The sequence below is a fragment of the Thamnophis elegans genome, chromosome 1, assembly GCF_009769535.1.
Source record: "Thamnophis elegans isolate rThaEle1 chromosome 1, rThaEle1.pri, whole genome shotgun sequence".
Lineage (NCBI taxonomy): Eukaryota > Metazoa > Chordata > Lepidosauria > Squamata > Colubridae > Thamnophis > Thamnophis elegans.
The window spans coordinates 109,692,805-109,713,250 of NC_045541.1; the positions used below are offsets into that span (position 1 = coordinate 109,692,805).

General features: G+C 35.6%; 1 protein-coding gene across 2 annotated transcripts in view; it reads left to right on the forward strand.

The window, feature by feature from the left end:
* DDB2 (damage specific DNA binding protein 2) overlaps window positions 1–20,446 on the forward strand; it is a 42,064-nt gene that overhangs the window by 13,066 nt on the left and 8,552 nt on the right. For both annotated transcript variants that reach the window (XM_032227001.1, XM_032227009.1), the window contains exons 3-10: window positions 6,924–7,057; window positions 9,511–9,702; window positions 11,351–11,496; window positions 16,069–16,168; window positions 16,826–17,003; window positions 17,787–17,932; window positions 18,831–18,995; window positions 19,769–19,814. In XM_032227001.1, coding sequence (XP_032082892.1) covers window positions 6,924–7,057; window positions 9,511–9,702; window positions 11,351–11,496; window positions 16,069–16,168; window positions 16,826–17,003; window positions 17,787–17,932; window positions 18,831–18,995; window positions 19,769–19,814 — 1,107 coding nt within the window. The remainder of the gene's footprint in view (window positions 1–6,923; window positions 7,058–9,510; window positions 9,703–11,350; window positions 11,497–16,068; window positions 16,169–16,825; window positions 17,004–17,786; window positions 17,933–18,830; window positions 18,996–19,768; window positions 19,815–20,446) is intronic.

Genomic DNA, 20,446 nt, shown 5'->3' on the forward strand with positions numbered 1-20,446 from the left:
GACTATGCCTTTTTTGGTGATGGATGGGATTGAACTTCTCAGCGGACCTGGCAGTCTTTCTCGACTCACACTCCTGCTCAAAGAGCAGATGACTGCTTCTTCCTGATTACATCTGCTCATCCTATCAGATCTGACAAAAGAAGTATACTACAGTCCCGTCTGATGGTAGCTACATTTAGCTGGACCCAGGCAATGGGCCTTTTCTGCCATGGTGCCCGCCCTATGGAACATCCTCTTTCCCCCAGCCCAAAGTGAGGTGGGATCCATCCCTGTTGATCTTCTAGAAGTCCCTCAAAACCTCTAGAGGACCTGCAGGGTACTGAGGTGACTCCATTGTTGTTGACAGCTGCTGCCTTCTCTTAACCTTTCATTGTGATTTTTAATTTTTTTCTGCATAATTGTTTTTTATGTTTTATTATTTTAATAGTGTTATTGTACATTGCCCAGAGTCACTTATCCATGAGTGGGTGACTCTATATATTTGATAAATAAATAAAAGTATCTACGGATTAAATATAAAAAGTAGAGCGAACTATGAACAACAAAACAAACTAAAGGCAAACCTCTACAGCTGAATTGCTCAGCAAAATTCTCTCTAGGCAACAGTCTCTTAGGCTTTTTTCATGAAGTGTCAGCGGATTTGTTTGTTAAAATCACACTGCTAGAAACTCCGTGCATTTTATGTAAGCTATAGAACAAACTGGAATATTCTGTTCCAGAAGGAATTTAAAGTGCAATGGTATGATATCCTGTTTTTATGTTTTGGGATTTCTCAATGTATATATATACAGTATATATATTTACATTTGTCAGAAGTTGTTTAATTTTGCATAGCAACTTGATGACTGTGCTCACATCTGAGGAGTCTTCCAGAAGAAATCCTGCTAGTATAAACTGATAGTTGTTTTGCTCTTAAGTTACAAGTGTTTGCATTTGGAATTTCACACAATTAGGATATATACTTGTCCTAGTGAATGTGACATAATTGAATAAGTGAATAAAAAAAGTTCCAGTTCACCTTTACAAACAAATAATAGTTTTTTTGTTTGTTTGTTTTCTTGACTTCTTTTTAATTTTTATGGGAATCCTGGTTGAAACTCTTACTAAGCAGAGCTGGTCAAATTTGATGAAGGTATTGAGAGGAATTCCACAAAGAACAGTTTTGGTTCTTCAATTTTTCAATATTTTCTTAATTAGGAAGAGCTGGAATAAATGCTAATCAGATGTGCAGATTATTGAAAGTTAGGATAACTTGTACCTTACAAGACAGAAATAAAATTCTAAATTTATGTTGATGTGTTAAAGAAATTGACTGAAAGTAAAATGATACTTAATAGAAACAAAAACAAAGTTCTTTATTTATGAAACAAACATCCAAATACTCATAGATTAGGAAAATATCCTCCTTGGTAAAGCTACTGGGAAAAAAAATCTTGAATAGGTGGCAATTGAATGTAAGCCCTGAATATGATATGGCTGAGAAAAAACACAAATGCAACCAAATTGTACATTATTCTGCTTTGCTCACACCATCTTGTGTGCCCTTGTGACCTCTAGGCTGGAGTACTGCAACGTGCTCTACATGGGACTGCCCTTGAAGAGTATTCAGCGACTTCAGCTTGTCCAGAATGCGGCCGCACGAGCGATCGTGGGTGCGCCTTGATTCACCCACGTAACACCTATCTTCCGCGAGCTGCACTGGCTGCCTGTTGATCTCCGGATTCGCTTCAAGGTGCTAGTTGTCACCTACAAAGCCCTTCATGGTATTGGATCTGGGTACTTGAGAGACCGCCTACTGCCAATTACCTCCACTAGACCAATAAGATCCCACAGACTAGGCCTCCTCCGAATTCCATCAGCCGCCCAGTGTCGACTGGTGACTACCCGGAGGAGGGCCTTCTCTGTGGCTGCTCTGACCCTGTGGAACGAACTCCCCGTGGAGATTCGTACCCTCACCACCCTCCAGGCCTTCCGCATAGCCCTTAAAACCTGGCTGTTCCGACAGGCCTGGGGCTAAAGACTGCAGCCCCACTTCGAATGGTATGATTGTTGTGTTTTTTAACTATGTATGGTCTTTATATTTTGTAACTTTGTTTGTTTCCCCCTCCCTTGAATTGTGAGCCGCCCTGAGTTCCTTCAGGGAAAAGGGCGGCATACAAATAAAGTAAATTAAAATTAAAATTAATTAAAAAATTTAAAATCTTAAGTGTTGTGCCCCGTTTTGGGCTCCAGCTTTATGAGGCATTCAGTGATATTGGAACATATTCAAAGAACTGCATTGAGGATGATTCATGGATTAGAAATTTAAGTACTATAAAGAGAGATTGAAGGAGGTGGGTATATTTAGCCTCAGGAAAAGTTGACTGTGTAGGGATATAGTAACACGCTGAAGAAATATGAAAGTATTTCATACAAGAATCCAAGACCTGTTTTTTATTCATACCAGACTGCAGGATTTCTAACTGATCTAAAGCAATCCATTCTTAACTTTGTAGCCAGACAGATAGAATCTACAGTTTTAAAACAGTAGATTGAAAGAAACCTAAAATTCAGATGTGGCAGAAGTCTACAATGCAGAATAGTGGAACAACTTGGCTCCAGAAGTTGTAAATGCTCCAGCATTGGACGTTTTTAAGAAGACATTGCATAACCATTTGTCTGAAATGCTATAGGGTTCCAGCCTAAGCAGGGGGTTGGACTAGAAAACTGCCAAGGTCCCTTCCAACTCTTCTCTTCTCCTCTCCTCCTCTATTCTATTCTATTCTATTCTATTCCAATTATACTTCATAAAGATTTTTAAATTACAGTTAGTAAAAAACCTATTTTTAGATATGGAATTATTTTAAATAATGATGTGCAAAGGCTTAATCTACCAGTTCTCTAATGAAGGAATTGAATGTAAATTTTCAGTAAGAAGTGTAGCGTATTCTAGCAGTGGGTATAGTTCATATATATATCAAATCCCAGTAAGGGTATGGCTAGCTGATGAGAGCTAAATAGCTTGAAATAGATCTATACTAGTCTCCCTTTATTTATTTATCAGCACAAATACAACAAAATGTAACAAAAAGGCAACAGTAAAAATATTGGGTTTCTGCCTGGATGGTCTCGTGTGACGAGCCGAAGGACAGAGAATGGAAGTAGTGATCTTCCTCCCATATTTGGGCATACCGGGGGTTGTAAAAATCTTATATATATATATGTATATATGTATGTATGTATATATATATATATAAAACATACATACATACACATACATACACACACACATACATATATTGAGCAGTGATACTTAGCAGAAAAACAACTGATACAAAAGAAAAGTCATTTAAAAATGGTTTCATTCTATGGTGAAACATCTTCTAAAATTGTTGAGCTATGTAACATTGCCACTGGATAATGGAAGAACAATCTAATCTGACTATAGCATGTTTTTAATACATATTTTGATTAGCAATAATAATATTAGAGTAATATACCAACAAAAAAACACACATACCTTTTTCTGAGTACAATATTCACAGTAAATTTAATATTTTTTATTTTATTGATAGTTGCATATTAAGTGTCCTGCTTAATTTCTATATCTATTTAATCATACAACTTTTGACTTTTTCATTTTCTAAATCATTTCAGTAATTACACACACACAAGTTCCAATAGATTTTTGAGTTCTGTGCTATATACATTTCAAAGTCAGTCGAACTCCTAATTATATGATCTTATTTTTGTAGATCCTTTGGAATTATACTACTTATAATTATGCCTCTCTTACTGTTCCAAATAGAATCTTAAAGAATTTTTAATGAGTGTTAAATCTTGTTTTCTTTATAAATTATTTTTTTACTTATAAAATAGATAGCATATTTGACTTTATGAAAATAAATAGTTTGGTTTTAGGACAAGAGGTAATAAATCTATTTTTCTTTTAAATTTGCCCCTTATTTTTAATAGAGTATAATTGAATGGCCTGTTATACAATACAATACATTTCTTTTTGTAGCAGACCTGGATATATGCAAGCCTTTTGAAAGCTCTACTTCTTCCATAGAAATATTGAACTACATGGTATTATTCAATCTGTGGTCAAATTTAACTGCTTGATAATAAGGAAGTCCTCAACTTACAACAGTTCATTTAATGATCATTCGAAGTTATAATGGCACTGAAAAAAGTGGCTTATGACCGTTTTTCATACTTATGACCATTGCAGTATCCCCATAGTCATGTGATCAAGATTCAGACGCTTGACAAATGACTCATATTTATGATGATTGCAATGTCCCAGGGTCATGCGATCACCTTTTATGTCCTCCTGACAAGCAAAGCCAATGGGGAAGGCAGTTTCACATAACAACTGTGTTACTAACTCAACAACTGCAATGATTCACTTAATGCCTATGGCAAGAAAGGTTGTAAATACGAGCAAAGTTCATTTAACAAAAGTCTCACTTAGCAACAGAAATTTTCGGCTCAGTTGTGGTTGTGAGTTGAGGACTACCTGTATAACTTAAAGTTTGATATAGCCAATCCATCTTGTTATTTTCCATATTGTAGAACCCTAAATTTAATTCTTTGCCGTTTTAAAACTTGAATTATGCTACTCATTTGCTTTAGAATCATTCAGTATTTTTCTTCAATTCTTATTGAAGTTGTTACGAGGTATTTAAGGGTATATTGCTATGTATCTCAAATTTCTCTCTAGTATTTTTCATTTAGTTTGCTATTTCACTACTATGAGTTCTAGCTGTAGGAAGAAAAAGGGGGAAGTTCAAAGAATTGCTTTTCTTGCCTTTAATAGGTGAGATCTGTTTTTCATCCATGACTTTATAGTGGACTTCAATACCTCAGGTGCCCTCTAACTGGAGGACTGGAGGGTTTTTATGCCTCCATGCAATGGCATTTAGCTTCCATATAATGTAAATAAATATAAAGTATACAAAGTAAGGGATGCAGTGGCTCAGTGGCTAAGACGCTGAGTTTGTCGATCAGAAAAGTTGGCAATTTGGCGCTTCGAATCCCTAGTGCTGCGTAACTGAGTGAGCTCCGGTCACTTGTCCCAGCTTCTGCCAACCTAGCAGTTCGAAACCACATAAAATGCAAGTAGAAAAATAGGGACCACTTTGGTGACAGCGTTCCATGTGCCTTCGGGGTTTAGTCATGCCGGCCACATGACCACAGAGACGTCTTCGGACAGTGTTGGCTCTTTGGCTTTGGCTTTGAAACGGAGATGAGCACCTCCCCCTAGAGTCAGGAAGGACTAGCACATATGTGCGAGGAGAACCTTTACCTTACCTTTAAGTAGGCTATGCATATTTTACAGATTCACAAGTTTCTTGTTCCAGAAAAAATGCGACACAGTCTATTTCATTGCATTTCTCCCGGATGGATGGTTTCCCATTGTGGAAATCCTGCTATAGCCCATCTCCCAGGTCTGAAGGTTTCCTCTTTCCGGCTGAAGTGAAGGAGCCATGAAGCCTAATTGCTGTTCTTTCACTTGCTGCTCTCAGTGCTGCCCCCCCCCCCCAATCCCCAGCCATAGCAGTTCTTTTCCTTTTGCGTGGTGGGGAGAGAAGAATGTTGCTTTTTTCTCCTCCCTAGATCCAAACAGAGCAGATACTAATCAACTGTTGGTTCCAGTGCTCCCTCTTTGGCAAGTTAGAGGGAGTGCGGACCAGTTCAGAAATAAGTTTTTTAAAAAAAACTTGTAGTAAGTACTGTACTGTACTGTACAAACATATTGCTGATAGGGCATATATGCATGTTTGGTTTGTGGAGCATGTAGAAGCAGCTTCACTTTGAATTTCTGTGCATTGGCGTCCTGGTGGAGCAGATAAAGAAGCTGTCCTGTGCTATTAGCTGTCAAACCTTTATTTATTTATACAATTTAGAGCCTGCCCAACTCACAATAAGTCTGGGTGACTTGTTTATATTTAAAAAATCAAGGAACAACAAGAACAAAACATAGATTGAGTGTACAGAGGACAGACTTAACAACCCTACAGCGGCTTGATTTTTTAAAGTCACCAAATAGTTTTGATTAATCCATTTTCAAACAGATATACATAAAATAAAAATATAAACTATTCCCCATTCACAAAAACAAATTAAAAAAATTACATCTATATCTCAAGTTATCTATAGATCCCAACTATATCTCAAGTTCACTTGATTTTGTAAGCAATTGGAAAGAAAAATTCAGCTTTAAATTATGACCCAACTGTCCAAGATTTTTTTCCAAAGGGAAACATAATGTGTCATTTTTTAACAGAATTTTTACTATATCAAAAATTGCTAAATCACATCTCTGAAATCCAGTCCTTTGTATCAGCAATTACATTATTTTCCTACTTCCTAAATATTATTCTTTTTTACTTTTGTGACAGCATGAAAAAAACCACATTAAAAATATGAGTTTTCTCAATGGTTCTGTCAATTTAGTGTATAACATTATTTCTAAAGGGTTATAAGGAAGAAATTCACCCTAGCAGTGGTCAGTAATTCCTTCCCCCTCAAGATCACAATTTTATATTTATATGAATTTTATAAAATTAATCGTTAACTGAATACTGCCATCACCACTTATCATTCTGTGAATTTTTTTTCTATTTTGAAAATATTGCTTGTCTTATCCTGTACATTCTTAAAATATTAAACATCTGCTTTTTACTAGATCTTTATACAGTCTACTAGCCATTTTAGATTTTTTGTATTAGCATGCTGATGAAACTTTATACTTTTATATCTACCAATGCATTAAATAATCATTTTTCTTCTAGTTTTGTCTTCTTCCCCAACTGTTTTGAATTTAGATGTGGTTGGTAGTCCTCAATGTGTAAGTACAAAAACAAAAACAAAAAAACTGAAGTCTTCCTATACTAACTAAGTAATCAGATATACCTATTTTTGTTGTTTGGGGACAGGACAAGCTTGCTTTGGTGGCTCCGTGTTTCGAAATTCAAGAATTGCCTTCCATCCATGGGGAATGCAAAAGAATATTGTCCACTATGTTTATCAAAATATGGTGGATGGAACTATTGGATCACAGCTTAAGAAGGTAAAAGTTTCAAAATTCAAAAATACTGAAAGTTAATTATAATTGGTGTTTTGTCCTGAAGAATCTCTTTCCAAACATACTATTTTACTTTGTTGGAAAATTTTCAGACAAGTAACCAATAATTTCCAGTTCTTTTCTCTCTGTTTTTTAATACTCAGAGTTTCATTTGTTTTAAATATATACTGTGTACAAAGCTTGTAATTGGTCCAACTGCAACTTAGTAAATCTAAAAAGATAATATGTTTTGTTACTCAGTTTAAGGGCATATTTTCCATGTTTCTTTAACTTCTAACTTGTGTATGTTGTAATTGTAGATCTTTTTCTGCTAGGAGTCAATAGACTGTTATCTTACCATGAAAAATAAAATTTCTAAATATATCCTGAATGATTCCCAAATTAACTGAACTTTTATTTATTTGGAAATCTATATATTTATTATTTTGTTGTTCTGTTAACTATGAATCTTCACAGGAAATAAGTATTAAAATATTAACTCTAGTAATTGAGACGTTTTTGTCCAAATTCAGTGATACTAATATGGGTGTATAATTAGAAATTGTACAATTAACTATTGAAACTGATATAAAAAATTATCTGAGTTTACACATTTAAATAGTCTCCATTAATGTCCACTGAATTGAATCCCCAGATGGTATTCAAAGGATGTTGTAACTTCCATTTCATTTTTTCCCCAAACTAAAAATGGATCAAAAATTAAATAGATCATAGTTAGGTCATCTACCTAAAATCCAAGATTAGTAAAACTAACATTAGTGATTGTGTAAAATGTTCAGTAAAATACAGTATTCTTATATGACAAAAACAATTCAACTGAATATTTGCAGAGTTGAACTGTTGTGTTTTTTTAACAAGCAGATAATACTTTTAAGTACACAGGACCTGGATGCCTCATCCTTCTCTGAACCTCATTCTCTGGAATAGATTTTGTTGTTTTTTAAAATGTTTTAAAATTAGGCAGCTCTGGTTAAAGAGCTGCCTAATCTTTCTCCTTTTCGTCTGCCATGACTTGGATTCAAACTGAGGTTACTGAGGCCAGAATATTAACCACTATATGATCACGCTGTACTGGAATTAATGATCTCTATTTTTGATTATTAAAATTGCATAGTCACCAAATTTTTTGTTCAACTATAAAATCAGAAAATTTCACTAAAACTTCTGCTTCCTTGGCAGATTTTGAATTTCCAGTTAATTATTTGACTTAATCCCCTTCTTTCCTAAAATGATTTTCCCTCATTTTTCCAGCATTATATATTACATGTAAAAGAATCCACCCTCATCAATTTCAATGTATAAAAAATATTTTTCCTTTTAAGCATGCTCCTCAGCTCTTTAATGTTCCATGACTCACATATATTTATCATTTTTAAAAAATACAAAAGTGTATGTGTAGAGATGACTGGATTAGCTCCAGGTCTGAATTGCAAATAACAATAATCAGTATTAAAAAAAGAACCTTCTTAAACAAAGTATGATTCATTACTACTGAAAAAACATTTTGTCAATAGATAATTTATTAAAAACAATTGTTTATTCAACACATTTGAATCAGGAAGAAAAGAAAAGGAACCCAATGTATCTAACTAATATTATACTATTAAAAACACTGCCAAAACTAAGAAGAATGCTAAGTATCATATATAAAATAATTAATTTAAGTAAAAATAACGTACAATTAAAAAAAACATTAAAAAGCATTTTGGAAAGCCAGTGAAGACATTCTAAACATTCAGACACTCTGTAATTTATTGTCCCATCAATTCTTCAAATTAGTTAATGATTTATGAGTGGACTGGAGTCATAGGCTGTATGAGTAGGCCATCTGTTTGAAATAATTAATAGCCATTTCTGAAACATAAAATTTCATAATGCCTGTTCAATCTAATATATGGTAGGATATACAAAATTGTAAAGACTAATGTCTAAGACTAATGTTAAGACTAATGTCTTAACATTAGTTAATGTCTAACTAATGACACATAATAGACTGCCTAGTAGATTCAGCCAAGTCTGAAAAAGATCCAAATAAATTTTGATAGCATCTCTTCAAATCTCTTGTGTTCTGAGTAAGAGAATTTGAGTATCATTTCCCCCTGTTTTTTTGACTTTCGATATGATCCAAGGTATCTTAGCAAGTACCATATACTTATAGTTACAATGGCACTTAAAACTTTGTAAACTCTTTTGAAGATTCAGTAGTTCTGTATAATAAATATGGCCTAAACATAACATTATATGTTTTCCATTAAAACTACATAAAGAGTACTCCATTAAACAAATGAATAAAAAATGTTGCATTTGCTCATTTATTTATTGAGGAAAATGAATCCAAAGGTACAATTACACAATTGTTCCTCTCAACTGTATGTATAACAAGACTGTGTGCATGCATCTGGGGCTTGGATCCTACTCTCTTACTCTCTTGGCAACAGTGTCTCCAGGTGCCCTTTGTACGGTCTCTCTACTTGTACCGTCTGTTCCGAACAGCAAGTCCCTTTGACAGAAGAATCACAGCTTTGGAATGGCATCCAATGCATCCCAGCACCGTTGCTGTGGGCTCCAAAGGAGGAGACATCATCCTGTGGAATTATGAAGTGCTCAATAAAGCATGTTTTATTAAAGGGGTAAGTTGGTTAGCATTAACATGCTGATGAGAGCCATGAGTTATAATTAAATTGTTTTTGAAGAATCAGGGTTGTTTGTCTCATTATTTTGAAAGAATGGAAATGAGGTAGGAATGGCTCAAAATTGGATAAATGTTATTTTAAAGTGGGAAATCTGTAATCTTTTTGGATCTAACTTTATTTTACTTTCATGATCCAGACACTGAAGTACACTTAATTAAGCGAGGGTTTGAACTTGATTGGGGTTGAACTTGAATGGTCTCTTCCAACTCTGTAGAAGATTCTCAGTCATCCAGGTCATGGTTGTCTCAAAGGTGCTGGACTTTGTTTTTTTCTTTTCTTTTGAAGACATTTCACTTCTCATCCAAGAAGCTTCTTCAGTTCTGACATGATGTTTGGATCTCTTCCAACTCAATTATCTGAATGAATGGGAGACATCCTGTAAATGCAATGAGATTTTTCATTTGTTTTGTAAAGATGTTGCTTTAATATGAAACCTTGTACCAACTGTTGTCACCTATAGACTAAGCTTTACAATTATAATAGTTCTACAGCAGTGGTGGGTTTCGGATCCCGTTGCAACTGGTATGGTGCAATGGATCCCGGCATCCACCACATTAACATGCTCAGGGCGTGCATGCGTCCTTACCTCCTGCGATGCCTCCGCAATGCTCTAGTGCTTGGCGGAGCATTGCGCAGACGCCGTACACTCCATGCGTGGAAGTGCCTAAGAGTTCAAATACAGGTAAGGAGGATGGGTGGTCCCTCTGGAGCACCGTACCAGAACAGTACCCGGTGCTCCCAGCAGGCACCGGTACGCCCGTACCAGGGTGTACCGTCTGCAACCCACCACTGTTTTACAGTGTATTGTGATGTCTGTTTATTGAATCAGAGGAATAATTTTTTTTAAAAAATGTTCCTAGATCTTGTATGTGAGCTACTGTTAGGATATATATTTGCATGTGAAGACAAGAGCATTGCAGTCTTATAAACCTTGAAAAAAAGTATAAAACAATAAAACTGAACCTCTGCACTAAGAGTATAAATGTAATCTTCCCGTTTCATTCTTCTCAAACAAGTAAGATAATTAAATAAAAATTGAACTTCTTGTGTACTCAGCATGTTGTTTCTCTTAAAGAAGCCCTCCTGACCTCATTTCCATCTTATATTTTTATCCTCCAAGATTTATAGTTCCTCTGGCATATTTCACTGATCATATCGTGTAAATCTCATTAATAGGCACCAAATTGCTTTATTTTCCCTGATTACGTTTAAAATTGAGAGTATTCCTCAAAGTCTCATTCAGGTCATAATTTTTAAGAATCTGAAGGAAAAAAATCAGCACTCAATATGATACAGTGATTCTGAGAGAGGAAGCTGGGCTCTTGCCATGATACACATTATGTCAGAGTTAGCAATTCTTGTTTTTCCAGTAACAGTTATTTAATATATGTAGCATTGGCTAGAAGAGCTGAAAATTCTTCCCACACGAGGCTCTTTGCTTTGATGCAGTCTGATAAACATGAAAACTACTTTTTGGGAAATGTAGTTTTATAATATTACTGACACTCACCAGATAGTATGAGAGATTTTTCTCCTTCCTGATTTTTGAGTGACTTTGTGTATTATTCATTTCTTTTAACTATAGATTGGAGCTGGAGGGGCCATCACAGGAATGAAGTTTAATCCTTTTAATTCAAGTGAGCTGTACACATCATCAGTTTCTGGAACTACTGTCTTGCAAGATTTTAATGGCAACAGAATCCGGATCTTGGCCAATACCCATGACTGGAAGTAAGATGCAGTCTATTTCTTTCAGGTTTTTTTATTAGAAGGGCAGCATAACCATAAGAAACAGTTAAGATTGGAATATTTTTCACTGTTCCACTCAGCATTTGGGAGATTTATATTCCTGAGTCACTTTTTAGAGTGCTCATTTTTCTAGTTCAGAAAGTATCCTTTAAGGAGCTAGGTAAAAAGATGTAACAAACTACTGAGTAAAACTTTTGAAAATCAGTAAAATAATAAAATGAAAACTGACCAGCAGACTGAATTATAGATTTTCCTTGGTAAAGAGATTTGCTTAAAACATGTAAGATTTAGATCACCCTAAAATATTAAGAGTGTTTTTTTTCTATATGGTTCGTATGAAAAAGCTTGTACAGCTAGAAAATATTGTACTTCAAAGGAAATAGGCTGTTTTGACCCTAAGAGCACAAAGTATTTGTAGCCAAGTAATGTTGCTACTGTTGAAAAATAGAGGTCTTTACTATTCTGTTTTGGGATTATTCTAGTTCTGTTTTATTTTAAAGTGCCCTTAATAGTAAGATAAAGAGTGACAGTAAGATATTAAGAAGCACTAGGGGGAAGGGTCCAAATTGTTTCCAGCATTCTGAACTTGGAACAATTTTTTTTCAAGTTTTATCAGAATGTTTCATTCTACATTGTTTTGAGTATTCTACAGTTGGCTTTATATAGTAATTTATTTTAGTTTCCCCCAAGCCATAGAAATTTTGAGAGAGAATTAAAACAGGAGCGACAAGAGTTTTTATTATAATTGGCCAGAGCCACTTTTGAATGGGCAGGGAGGGTACAAAGGATAATTAGGCATATATTTCAGAGAAAAAGAGCTTCCTTTCAATATAAAACAAGTACTGCCCTCTAGCACTGAAATTTATTACTATTTTTATATTGCTGTCTGGAAGTTAGTTCATGTTGTAGTGTAATTTTGCTGTCTTATGTATTTGTATGTTGTCTTGTATAAACATTAAAAGTAAGCATAGATTATATATATATATATATATATATATATATATATATATATATATATATATATATATATATATATATATATATATATATATATATATATATGCTGCTGTTAAATTGTTTATGGGTTTCATTGAAGTAAATCCATTGTTATTTTTTGCTACTGTAGATTCAGTTCTGTCACTTTTTGTGCAAGTGTAGTCTACATAAATTATTCTTACTGTGGGTTTTGTTGTTTGCTATGAAACAAATAGTTAAAATATCATTGTTTGACTACATTAGCATGTAGCATGGGCTACCATCTCCCATACTTTTATGTGAGGTACTTTTCCACCCAGAGTGAAAAGCAAGGAAGTAAAGGCCTTGTTTCAAGTTTCTGTTGTTTCCAATGTCATACATTTAAAACATTTGTTTCATCAGAAGAGATGCCAATTGTTTGGATGGAATATTTTGAATGGGGCTGTTGTGTTATAAACTAAAAATTTATATTAAATGTTCTAGATTTTTTTAAAAAAATCCTAATTACTGCAATATATAAAAGGGCTAATTGGTAAGGTATACAGTTGTCTCATTTTTTGAAATATTATGAAATAGTTTTGAGGGTAGCTTTTCAGCAATTGTACTTGCTTTGTAAAGTAAGTAAAATGCATTTAAATATATAGGGAATGAATTAGCTAGGATTGATGTAGTACTGAATTAAATTCAGAATTAATCACCATATTTTTCAGAGTATAAGATGCACGTTTTTTCCTCAAAAAAGAGGCTAGAAATCAAATACAGCATTTTTTGCCTCCTGAAGCCCCACCCCCTTCACAAAATGGCCATGCATAGCCTTATGGAGGTTTGCAGAAAGCTCCTGGGGGCTGGGGAGGGCAGAAATGAGCAAAGAAACAGGCCATTTTTGCCCCAGCCCCCAGCAGCACTCTATAAGCCTCCATAAGGCTATGCATGCAATTATTTTGTCAAAAAACGGGCCCGTTTTCATGAAACCGGCCATTTTTTGCTTGTTTTTGCCCCGCCCCCATCCCCAGGAGCACTCTGCAACCCTCCCTCCCAGGTTATTCATGCCTTTTGGGGGGGGGAAGGGCCCATTTTCAGAAAAAAATGGGCCGTTTTGGGGAGGTTTGCAGAATGCAAAAACTCCCCCTCCCCCTTTGGAAAGCTCTTTAACTAATTGATGAGAATTACATTGACCAAGTGCTGTGCCAGCAGGAACAAAGTCTTAGATGCTGCAGATTGTCAGCGATTTCCTTCTCCAGCGCATGGATAAATACACCTGGAAACATCTACCTACCTCTCTCGGTCTCCCTACCTACCTACTGTATTTCTCACTCTCTCTCCCTCCCTCTCCCTCTCCCTCCCTCCCTCCCTCCCTCCCTCCCTCCCTCTACCTACCTACCTACTCTCTCTCCCTCTCTCTCTACCTACCTACTGTATGTCTCCCTCTCCCTCTCACTCTCTCCTTCTATACCTACATACCTACCTACTCTCTATCTCTCCCTATCTATCTACTGTATTTCTCTCTCTCTTTATTTTTCTCTCTCTATCCCTCTACCTACCAACTTACCTACTCTCTCTCTCTCCCTACTTACCTACTGTGTTTCTCTCTCTTTCTCTCCATCTCCCTCTCCCTCTATCTATCTACCTACTCTTTTTTAATTTTCCTCTTCAAAACCTTGATGCGTCTTATACTCCGGTGCGTCTTATACTCCGAAAAATACAGTAGGCTGCTAAAATTATATAGATAATTTTACTTAGTCTGGAGTCCCAATGTTAGAGGTTGTTTTCTAATCCCTTGTCCCTTGTCAGCTATTCAAAAGTTGAGTTCAGTTGTAATTTTCATCCTGGCCCATTCTTTTCTTTATTCCATTTTTTAAAAAATGGATGCAGCATATTATTTACAATCTAAGAGTGATCCTTGGCCTTAAAATGAGTATGCACTCTTAATAATTTATTAAATTCTAATACTAGCTACCTATTCTCATTCTTTTGTGGTAATATAGCTGTTTTCATCTGCTAGTTTCATTTGTATTCCAGAAAGACTCCAGAGACCCCACCAGAAGCTTGAGATTTAATCTATTTGATTTGAAAAATAATATGGCAACAGGAGATGGCATTCTTAAGTCTGATTCACGAGCAGCCTGTAGCCTCCGATACATGAATCTGTAGTCATAAATTCCAAGTTTGGGGAAGAAGGAAGAGAGAATTGCTATTCTTTTCATTGAGCTTGCTCTAACTTCTTTCATAGGTACTCTATAAGGACAGTCTCTTAGAATTTGCTTGAACTATTTTCTGAGCATACAGGATGAAGTAATTAACACATTTCTGCTTCAGAATATAAGTGACCAACTAATGAGTCATTTGAAATTTAGTGTTGCTTTTCATTTTGGCAGGTGAAGTAGTAAAGTATGTTGTGAGCATGAATACTTGAGCAATCTGCAGAAGAAAGCTGTAAAAATCCAAGAAATCCCTCTCTGGGTACATATCTGTAGGAAAGATTTGAGGAAACACCAATAGTGACTTTGCAGACTTGCTATGCTCCAATTTTGCTAGCAATTTATAATGGTAGAAAAATCAATAAACTATTTTGTAGTTTTGACTTGTGAATAAATATAAAGTCTACAAGGACCAATTCACAAGTGTATAATTGAACAATTATTCAAAATAAATATTTGAAGGAAAATACATGGATATATATGTTAGACCTCATTTTTCTGAGCTGCATAGAATGTTAAATTTAGATTTTTCCCCCCATCTACTTTAAATGGTGAAAAACTAGCAGCAATTTTACTTGCAACTTAAGTTGGTTTGGTTTGGTTTGAAGATGATGTTGATTAATCTGGGTTGTTTTGTTTCATCAGTTTGAATCTCCTCTATTCCTCCTATAGATCATTCATTGTGGGTAGCCCTATATGGCCACAGTTGAGCCCAAAATTTATGAGACAATTGTTAAGTGACTTTTGCCTCATTTCACAACCTTTCTTGCCACAGTTGTTAAGTGAATCACTGCTATTGTTTAAATTAGTAATACGGCTGTTAAGTGAATCTGGCTTCCCCATTGATTTTGCTGATCAGAAGGTTGCAAAAGGTGATCCCATGACTTGCAGTCGTCATAAATATGAGTCAGTTGCCAAGTGTCCAAATTTTGATCATGTGACTGGGCATGCTGCAACAGTCATATGTGTGAAAAGCGGTCATAAGCCACTTTTTTCACTGCTGTTGTAACTTTGAACTATCATTAAATGAATGGTTGTAAGTCAAGGAGTACCTGTACATTTCAAATGAAAACCAGCTCTATGGTAAATACTTTAAGCATGAGTTTAATTTTTCTATGTGATGTCTTTAGAGATATACACCAGAGTTTGATTTTTATTACATGATTCTGTGAGCTATATGATAAAACTTTCCTTTTGTATGGTTTTGGTATGAACAATTCTTGGTACATTCCAACCAATCCAGTATCAAAATAAGGTCCTTCAGACTCTGTTCAGTTGTGATTCCATCAATTATTTAAGTGCTTTTTAAGTTATTACTTCTTTTGTTTTCTTTGGTTACATTTCTATTTGCTATAGAATATAAATGTTATTTCTGTTTTAGTTTCTGGTATTGCAGTGTTGATGTATCTGCAACTCGTCGGACTGTAGTAACAGGAGATAACGTAGGAAACGTGATTTTGCTCAGTACTGAAGGTGAAAAGGTTTGTATATTTTCTGTTTTCCTTAACATAAAAAACTTCAGCATTTTTTAATTTACCTAATAATTTTCCATTGAACCTTGATTGAAAATCTTCTAAAACAGTGTTTTAAAGACTGTATGATGATATTGCACTGAATTGCTACATGCAGTCCAATCATAATTTGACATCTCGTACAAAAAATATGCTTATCTTCTGCAGGGTCATCCCTTATTGCAATAAATGACACAATTTCTTCCCATGCTTGTTTTACTCAATCTGGGTGACGGATATGTAATGAGAGGCCCTGCTCATGTGTGTCAGTGGATGGGAATAAAATAAATAGATAAATGAATGAGCAGACTTAAGTTTTCAATAGGGTTGGGAGGATTCCTGCCTCTGATTGCATTATCTCTAGCCTCATCATGGAGGCATTGTAGATTGCTCATATAGTAAGATATATTGGGAGAGGCCTCATCATATCAACAGTAGAGCAACTAAAGGTGTTTCAGTTTGCCAGCACATCAGGCCAGGAATAAAATGGTGATGTCATGAAGACCATCCCTTTAAAACATTAACACACTGAGATGTGAGGATGAGTTTTCTCTGCCTAATATCCATACACCAGAATCTTGTGCTTTGCAACAGAAAAACATTTGCCTTCTCTTATATCCATTGTAGATATGGAATTTGAAGCTCCACAAAAGGAAAGTGACTCATGTGGAGTTTAATTCTCACTGTGATTGGTTGCTGGCTACGGCCTCTATGGATCAGACAGTCAAAATCTGGGATCTGAGAAATATTAAAGATAAATCGAGTTGTCTTCATGTACTTCAGCATGATAAAGGTGTCAATGCAGGTAAGATAGAAAATACCAATGCCCTATGACTTTTGTTCATCTTGTATCCACAGTGCCTCTTATTCTCCTTTGCATTTACAGTTAACCCTATATAGATTATAAAGTTTCCGAAGTGAGGTGTGGGAGGAGTAACATATGGGTATTAACCCAGCCCTTTTGCCCTGGAGACTGAGGTAATTCTTTGAGGCCACACCTCCGTTCCTCCTTCTGACCTCCCAGATTAACCTCAGTCTCCGGCCCAAAAGGAGTGTTTCTCTGACTCTCCCTTCGCTTCGAAGATTTAGGATTTTTTTTCTACAGGTTTTTGCTCTACAAGTGGATTTTTACCTTTTATTCAGCTGCTGGATTGCTGCACCCCTCCTCTGCCGTGCTCAGCGCTGCTAGACCTCAAGCCTCGCTGCTTGCTAGCGTGTGCGTGCGCCCCGAGCAACCGGACGGTTGCGTAAGAGGGGTAGGAAGCTTCCGCACAGATTATAAATTTCAAAGGATCATTGGATAAAAATGAAGTAATGGTAAAATTCAGCATTTTATTTTTATCTGAATTCATCATTATATTATACTTTTTTATTTAGAACAGATCTGCTTGTTACAGTGTTTGTTTTTATACTCTGAAAAAAATACTCAGGATATTAATATGGTTATGTTATTGAAATGCATATGGAAATATGTTCTATTACTTAACTCTTAGGAAATGCTGTAATAAGAATAATTTCTTGGAAAATGTTTTTTTAACCTGGTATAGAATTATGACTTACATTTTTGTGTATGTGTGTTTTTCCGCAGCTTATTTCAGCCCAATAGATGGTGCTAAGCTACTGAGTACAGATCAACAAAATGAAATCCGGGTTTATTCGTCTTCTGATTGGTCCAAACCACAGCATTCAATTTCACATCCTCATAGACAGTTCCAGCATCTCACATCTATCAAGGTGCAGGAATATTAATCAGGAATCATTTCTGACTGAAGCGTGTTTTTCTATCAGAGTAGATGGGGCCCAAAATGTGATTCCTATTTTACATTAGGGAAATTATGGAGGTTTTTAAATAGAGCTTAGAAAATGCTTAAGGTAGCAGTTTCATCCCTTAAAATCTCATCTATGAATGGACTTAGGACTTACCCTTCAATATGCACGAAAAGCTGATGGAGTCCTTGAGACAAAAGAAATTTTGTCCATGATCCATGTTATAGATGTTTTAAAATGTTATTTTACTGCAAATGTGTGCAACAGCATACTGTACAACTCTTGTGGCATAAAAAAGAGGCCAATGTAGTTGAAAGAATTAACAGTGAATAAAATTACTCTTATATATTTTTTTCTCCTGTTTGGTTCTGTCAAATTATTAGAGACTGCTTGGTTATATTCCTGCAGTTTTCTTGGCAAGGTTTTTCAGAAGTGGTTTGCCATTGCCCCCTTCCCAGAACTGAGAGAAAGTGACTAGCCCAAGGTCTGGCTGTGTGCCAATGGTAAGTCTAGAACCACAGTCTCCTGATTAACTAGCCTGAAGCCTTGTCACTACACCAAACAGGTTCTCTAATCTTAGAATAGTTATAAGTATTTCCAACCAAAATACATACTAGGTTTATGTAGTTTGCTACATAAGGTAAGAATTTATACTCAAGCGCCAGGTCTAGTTCTAATAAAAATCAATTGGAATTCTGTTTTTATAACATGATGCCTCGTAAGATCTCCTTTTGATATCATGAGAGGAGTAGAAGTTGAATCGTGAGTCCCAGCATTTGAAAAAAAAAAAAGCTTTTGTAGTTCAATTTTTGTGTGCTATATATAAAATTTGTGCCAATGCTTACTTGGGTCTTCTGTATTGCAGGCAACATGGCATCCTCGTTACGATCTTATTGTGGTTGGTCGTTATCCAGACCCTAAGTTCCCAGGGTACACAGCAGATGAGCTGAGAACTGTTGACATATTTGATGGCAACAGTGGAGAGATGGTGTGCCAAATACATGATCCAAATGTATCAGGCATTATCTCTGTAAGTATTCAGACCTAGTTTAAAGTTAGTTGCTATATTTGACATAGGATCTGGGATTCAAAAAAAGAAAGGAATTGGAATAAATTCCTCACTTTCCTACATGTTATCATTAATGCTTACTATGCATTAGTAGGCATTAATAGTACATAGATAGAAGAATGTGTCCAAGTTTGGCTTTCTGCTTGCTTCTTAGACTATTTTTTTTAAATGGATAGGTGGAAATCTATAGCATTCTAGGCAATACTGAATTACAGCTTTCAGCAATCCAAGCTAGCCTGGCCAGTGATGTGGCATATGCAATGTTTCGAGCTCCCAGCTTTCTATTCTTACTTTAAAGGCCCAGGGGAAAATTATCAGAAGAGTAAGGATACCACAATGTACAATTGTGTTCTGGGAGTGATTTCTAGTTGAAAGCTTCATCTTGGTTTTTTGGGCAGAAGAAATGTTTTAACTTCTGTTCCCAGAGATTTATGCTTTCAGCTTAGATTTCAGAAATATAATGAACCAGGATTCCCAGTGAGTTTCTCGAATGAACTTTGAGGGTAAGGACTTCCTTTATCTCTGGCACCAGCTAGGGTGCTGAAACAGATAGAATAGCCGGGGAACAGGGCAGGAAGGAGGCCTTCCTATTCAGTGCTTTGCTGACTTGTTCAGAATTTTTCCACAATCATTGTTGGGCTTTTCTGTACTGTTCAGAATGTTCTGGTTTCTATTTTGCTTGATAAGTAGACAGCTGACAAGCTTACAATGCATTATTGTGTGTACATTTGCAGCTCAATAAGTTTAACCCCATGGGCGACATCTTGGCTTCAGGAATGGGTAAGCAAGCAGTTTAATTTTTCATATTTTAGTATAGTGTTTTTGGCATTCTTCCCAGGCCATTTCAATTCAAACATTTGCTAAGTATAGCCTTAAACCTCTGACTGTATTTGTAACTTTACCATGTGTTTCATTACTTCTAAATATTTTACCTCTTCGTAAATGATAGCTGAAAATAATAAAGGGTTAATACTTTCATATTGTAAAAGGGTGTACTCAAAATAGGAAATGTGTTGAACCTGCAACAAAATACTACATTGGCCTTCTTTGGGTTGACTATAGATTGGCAGGAACAAAAACTAGAATGTTTTGGATGTTCTCAGTTTCGGGTTAAATAAAGACTGGAAGGATCCTGAAGGGATTTTATGAGGCAATTTATAAGGGAAGGTTTGAGGTTGTTCCCTTTTTCCTCTCTGATATCACTTATGTGCTGCCCTTCTTATCCCTGACCTTACAAGATGTCTTTTCTCACCTGATATCTATACTTCTTATTGGCCTTTCCTTATTCTTCTCCTCATCCAATTCACTTTTGCCCAGAACAATTGCAATTTGGTCGATATTTTGAATAAACCAGCTCTACTTCATTCCATATTGGAGCAAAACACCTGAAACAATACTTATTTTTGTTTAGA